Source organism: Gekko japonicus, unplaced genomic scaffold (assembly GCF_001447785.1).
Source record: "Gekko japonicus isolate JY-2015 unplaced genomic scaffold, Gekko_japonicus_V1.1 scaffold4079, whole genome shotgun sequence".
In the NCBI taxonomy this organism is placed as follows: Eukaryota; Metazoa; Chordata; class Lepidosauria; order Squamata; family Gekkonidae; genus Gekko; species Gekko japonicus.
In genome coordinates, this window is record NW_015171016.1 from 20,701 (window position 1) to 26,968 (window position 6,268).

General features: G+C 52.8%; 1 protein-coding gene across 1 annotated transcript in view; it reads left to right on the forward strand.

Moving 5' to 3' along the window:
* Window positions 1–6,268, forward strand: part of ZNF541 (zinc finger protein 541) — a 39,742-nt gene that overhangs the window by 10,028 nt on the left and 23,446 nt on the right. Inside the window, exons 4-6 of the mRNA XM_015419028.1 lie at window positions 4–748; window positions 2,288–2,346; window positions 4,164–4,323. Of these exons, the coding sequence (XP_015274514.1) occupies window positions 4–748; window positions 2,288–2,346; window positions 4,164–4,323 (964 nt within the window). The remainder of the gene's footprint in view (window positions 1–3; window positions 749–2,287; window positions 2,347–4,163; window positions 4,324–6,268) is intronic.

The window sequence follows — 6,268 nt, forward strand, 5'->3', positions numbered from 1 at the left end:
GCTCTTCAGGCAGCTCTTCATGAAAGCCCAGGAGTCTTCTGTGGGTCAGGACCATCTGCAAGTCCAGGGTCACCTCTTCCAGAGGATCACCAAGTCGCAGCACATCGTGTCCCACGCACAGCTGGTGACTCCAGCCGCTGCTGAGCCCGAGCCGGCGCCGGCGGCGAAACCGTTTCAGACCGTTTTTCAGCAGCAGGCGGATGCATGTCGCCCGCTCTCGGAACCGGCGGGAAGCAAAAGGTCCCTCTTGTGCGTGAAGAGGGCCTTTGCCCAGTTTGAGCAGGACTTTCCACCGGGCGGCGAGAAAGAAGGGCAGCCGCCAGGTACCCCTCCCCGGTCCTTCCCGTCGCCTTCCGTCAGCACAGAGGCCGCCATTTCCCATGCCAAGCAGCCCAGGCCCTCGAAAGGGTGCCTGGGTTTCACGGACTTCTCCAGTCCTCCTGACCAGCCACAGTCCATAGCTTACGAAAACACCCCGGGGAACCATACCTACGGAAAGCCAAGCCAGTCGGAGAGCGACTGCCCTTCGTTGAGGAAGAAGGAGAAGAACAAGCCTTGCGCGAAAGGGTCGGGCGGCAAGGGCCATGCGCGCAGCGGCCGGCCCCGCCGGAAGGAGAAGCTGAAGTTTGACGTCTCCTCTGTGGCTTCCCCCAGCCAAGTGGCCATGGCTTCCTTCTCTCTGCCCAGCACTTCGTTCGACAGCGGGGCCGGTGGGAAACCGACGATGACCATTTTCAACAGGATTCAGGCAGGTTCCAACAGTAAAATTTTCTCTAGGTTCTGGGTTCTTTTTAAAAGTTTTTTAAAAAAACATTGAAGGGGGGAGGGTTCCTTCCAAGCTTCTGAAACTGATCACGCTGGCAATGGGGGAGTTAGAGTCCTCTGCCTGTGTGCCCCGAACAGCTGGGGTACATATTGAAGTCAGGGAGTTCTTTGGGATCAAGGGCTGTTCTGGGGCCCAATGGAAAGGTGAGGCCTCCGGGTTGCCTTTTGGTGTTGCGGTTCGGAGCGGGGACTCTAACCTGGGAGAAACACGGTTTGATTCCGCACTCCTCCGCATGCACCTGCTGGTGTGACCTTGGGTCAGTCACAAGATCTCTCGGCGCTCCCTCAGCCCCGCCTACCTCACAGGGTGTCTGTTGTGGGGAGGGGAAGGGGAAGGGATTGTAAGCCGCTCTGAGACTCCGAGTGAAGGGCGGGTTATAAATCCAACCACTATTCTCCTCCTCCTCCTCCTCCTTCCTCCCCCCTCCCCCGGAGGAGAGGGGGGGAAAATAGACAGAAAAGCCTTCACTCCCATTTGCAAAGGACATGGGCGATTTCTAGTGTTGCCAGTTCTGGGTTGGGAAGTACATGGAGATTGGGGGGCGGGCTGAGGAGACCTCGGTTTGGGGAGACGAGAGACTTCAGTGGGGCGCAGTGCTGTAGAGTCCACCCTCCTGCGCAGCCATTTTCTCCAGGGGGAACTGATCTTTTTTCCTGGAAAACAATTGTACTCCCAGCCTGCAATGCTCCCTCTAAGCTGTGGAGTCTTCTGAGCAAAAATTCTACTTTGTGAGCTTACTGGCATTAAAATTGTGAGCAACTGATTTGGCTGCTGCATAAATAAGTTTGCTCTGGAGCCCTCCTTCCTGAGCGAAGACAAAAATGTGTGAGCCGGAGGCTAAAAAACTGTGAGCTAGCTCACACTAACTCTGCTTAGAGGGAACCAGGGGTCGTTTAGTAGAAAAAGAGGTGAAGGACCTGATTAGCATAACTCATTCGCATAGCTTATTTGCATATGCCACACCCCCTGGCATCACTGGAAGTATCTGCCCTCACAGAGGAGGGAGAGCTTGTACTTGAATAAAACTTGGTCTTAAAGGTGCCACTGGACTCTTTTGGATTGCTAGCTATTGGGGGGGGGGAATGTGCAGATCTGCCCTCACAGAGGAGGGAGAGCTTGCACCTGAATAAAACTTGGTCTTAAAGGTGCCACTGGACTGTCTTGGACTGGGGGGCTCTGCAGCTTACCTGGCTGCTTCTTGCTCTGACTGAGGGCTGCTGGGAGCAGGGGGTGGGGCTTGTTGCATGTGCCCGCCCCCTGGGCTCTTCACTGCCGGAGCTCCGCTCCTGTGCGCTCCCGCAGGAAACGACCCCTGGAGGGAACAATGCTCCCCGGAGATCTCCAGCCACCACCTGGAGATTGGCAGACGTAACGGTTTCTGAGGGAAGTGGAATTTGGAGGGGAAAGGCCTTTGTTTTAAAACACTTCAATTTATTTAATTTGTTTCTTTTTAAACTGTAGGGCGGAAATATCTACAGCTTTACTAATGCAGTGAGGGAAGAACACTTTACCCCCGGATGGTAAGTGGGGTGTGATAAGAGGCCGGGCAGTGCTTGAGATTTAGTGCAAGAAGGAATCCCCCCCCCCTCCCGTGTGCACACTTAACACTGGGAGCTAGAGCCGTACAGGAATCTGTCTCCTTACAGCTGGGTTTCGTTTGGTCACCCCCCGGGAGTTTGCTAGGGTCCTGTAGATGCGTTGCAGAAGTGCCCCCCTACCTATAGAACCGTATTCTTTGGGGGAAAGTGGAGGTAGTAGCCGTGGAAGACCTGGAGCCATAAAGAGATTTGCATCACCCTCCTAGACGTCATCACGACCACTGGCTTTTCCATATTAAAATCGCACCCCCCAAAAATCCTCCGTTGCCACCACCCCGGAGGGGTCTTTCTTTTTTTTTTATCCCTCGAGGCAAAGCATCTCGTGTAAAAACAAAACATCCATCTGCAGTAATACGCAGCACGCAGAAGGTTTTAAGTGGAAGTCGTCACAGGGGGGTTAAATGTATCGGCACATCGTGTAACCTGTAAGCATATTGGCTGACGGCAACGCCCGCGCAGGCTCACGTTTGGCAGGTGCTCCGCCAACTCCATTGGCTACCGGTTGAGTTCCAGATCTGCTTCAAGGTGTTGGTAATAACCTTTAAAGCCTTACATGGCCTGGGACCGCCTCTTCCTGTATACGCCCCAAAGAGCGTTGTGCTCTACGGACCAACATCTCCCGGTAGTCTCTGGCCCAAAAGACGTCCGACTTGCCTCGACCAGGGCCAGGGCTTTCTCCTCCCTGGTGGAACATGTTCTCCATTGAGATCAGGGCTCTGTGGGATCTTCCATTCCACAGGGTCTGCAAGATGGAGCTCAGGCCCTTCGGCTGAGGCAGCGGGCGTCCACGTATGGCCTCCCCGTGGTCTTTGTCACCCAATAATAGCAGGCTATTATCCATCTGTTACCAACGGCCCCGGGGAACCTCCCGCAGCCAGGCATTTTCCGTTCTTGGGCTGTGTGTGACCCCCATTTTAATGTAGGCTGTGTGTTTTATTTTTAAATTAAATTTATTGTAATGCTGATAGGTCATTACCCACCCTGAGCCCGCTTGCGGGAAGGGCGGGCTATAAATACGAAATATAAACAAACAATAAAAATAAATAAATATTTGTCTTTTGTCGAAGGCTTTCACGGCCAGGGTTCATTAGCTGTTGCAGATTTTCCGCGTTGTGTGGCTGTGGTCTTGGCATTGTAGGACCCTGTGACATGAACTGATCAAATATCTTTGATCAGAGAGGGCTGTCTGAGGCCCGGTTTGGGAAAAGCCAATCAAGGAAGAGTATGCTAATAGGAGGCCTCCATTCCCCACCACACTTTGCCCGGTAATGGATTGATTACCATTTACACAGAGAAAAAGATAGAAGGCAGGCAGGTAGACGGACAGTACGCTGACACTTCTTTGTAAAGGGAGTTTCAAAAGAAGATTGTGATACAGCGTTGGGGGTCAGCTCTTCAAAAATGGGGGGGGGGATATATTTTAAAAAATATTCTAAGCTAGCAAAGCCCCTAAATAGCTCTTTGGATTGCAGCCGTTATCTCTCCTGTAGCGGTTTCTTATATCTGATTCCCCGTTGGGATTCCCTTCACTAGTTAACACAGTTTGCTGGTAAATGAACTGTAGAAGCTTTCTTTTCCTAGACAGATACATATAAAAGGGTTGTAAAGCAGGAAATGGAAATGTCCTTGTAATGGGAAGGAAGGCCAGATTGCAACGCATTGGAAATCTAGCTTCCTAGTGTTACATTTCCCCATCCTTCCCCCCTCCCCCTTTAAAACACTGTTATTTCTGCCCTCAGCAGCAAGTCTGGGGGAGGCCCCGGAGACAGGAGCCAACAGGAAGGCGGCTTCATTTGCAGGACGTGTGGCCAGCTGTTCTATACGGAGCGGGGCCTGAACAGCCACATGTGTTTCTATAGCGAGCAGTGGCAGTCTCCATCAGGGAAGGAAAAAGAGCAGGTAAAAAAAGAAACTTCTGGGAACCAAGTATTCGTACCTACGAATATTATCTGTGTAACACTTGAGATTACATGGGCAAGATGGGTGCCGCGGGTAGGATGCTGGACTTTGACCAGCGAAATCGGGATTCAAATCCCGACAGTACTGGAGAGGCCGGTGTGGTGAGGAAGAGAAGAGATTGGATTTACCCCCTGCCCTTCACTACCCAAAGGAGTCTCAGAGTGGCTTATGATCCCCTCCCCCTCCTCACAACAGACACCCTGGGAGCAATGTTCCCTCTAAGCTGAGTTATTGTGAGCCAGCTCAAATTTTTTTAGCCTCTGGCTCACAGATTTTGGTATTAGCTCAGGAAGGAGGGTTCCAGAGCAAACTGATTTATGCAGCAGCCAAATCACCTGCTCACAGCTTTAATGCCGGTAGCTCACAAAGCAGAATTTTTGCTCACAAGACTCCACAGCTTAGAGGGAACATTGCCTGGGAGGGAGGTGGGGCTGAGAGAGCTCTTTCGAGGACTGCCCTTGAGAGCTCTGAAAGAAGGAGGAGGAGATTGGATTTATACCCCCGCCCTTCACTACCGGAAGGAGTCTCAGAGCGGCTCACAATCTCCTTTCCCCTCCCCTCCCCACAACAGACACCTCGTGAGGTCGGTGGGGCTGAGAGAGCGCTGTCGAGGGCTGCCCTTGAGAGGACGGTTCTGAGAGAACTTGTGACGGACCCAAGGTCACACCAGCAGCTGCACATGCAGAGGAGTAGGGAATCAAACCCAGCTCTCCCAGATTAGAGTCCGCGCTCCTAACCGCAACACCAAACTGGTGCCGTGGTTAACAGTGTTGGGCTGGTATCTGGGAGACCTGGGTTCACGTCCTGACGCATGACACGGAAGCTCACTGGTTGACCTTCAGCCGGCCGCACTCTTTCAGCCTAACCTACCTCACAGGGTTGTGGTGAGGATAAAACGGGGGACGGGAGAACGATGTCTTGGGTCCGCATTGAGGAGAAAGGCCAAGGGAACTCATTGGGTAGCCTTCAGGGCTCGGCCTAACCCACCTCATCAAGGGACCAGTGCAGGCATCACAGTTGTGGTTAGAAGAAGAAGAAGAGATTGGATTTATACCCCGCCCTTCACTACCCAAAGGAGTCGCAGAGCGGCTGACAAACCCCTTTCCCTCCCCCTCCACACAACAGACACCCTGTGAGGGAGGTGGGGCTGAGAGAACTCTGACAGAAACTGCTCTTTTTCAAGAACAGTTCTTATCAGAACTAAGGCTTGCCCCAGGTCATCCAGCAGGTGCAAGTGGAGGAGTGGGGAATCAAACCCGGTTCTCCCAGATTAGAGTCTGCGCACTTCACCACCACACCAAACCGGCTCACGGGAAACACCGTGGAATTCCTGCCCTCACCCTCGGGAGCGGATTTCTCATCCCACCCTTAGCCACAGCAAAGGGGAGTGTTGTCAGGGACTTTAGACTGTGGCTCAGAGGTTAAGACACCGAGCTGTAGACTGGAAGGTCAGTAGTTCGGCAGTTCGAGACCTGCGTGCCGCATGACAGAGGGAGCTCCCGTCTCTAGTTCCAGCTCTTGCCAACCTAGCAGTTTGAAAGCAAGAAATTGCAAGTTGATGAATAGTTACCGCTTTGGTGGGACGGTAACAGCGCTCCATGCGTGTATGAGTCTGGGGTCAGCCTCCCCGGTCGTTTCACCTCGAGAGCTGGCTTGTTCAGACCTCGAGACAGTAGCAAAATCCTCTCCTCTTGAGTAGGTCTCCTGTCCCTGGGTTCCCCTCCCGGGATGCAAGGAAGCTCTCACTGACTGCACCGACCCACACACTCGTCTTCTCCAAAAGTCAACATATCTTTATTTAGGAGGAGCAAAGATAAAAAACACATCCGTATCTCCCTGCACCCCAGCGAGCCTCAGCTCTACAGCAAAACACAACAGGAGAGAT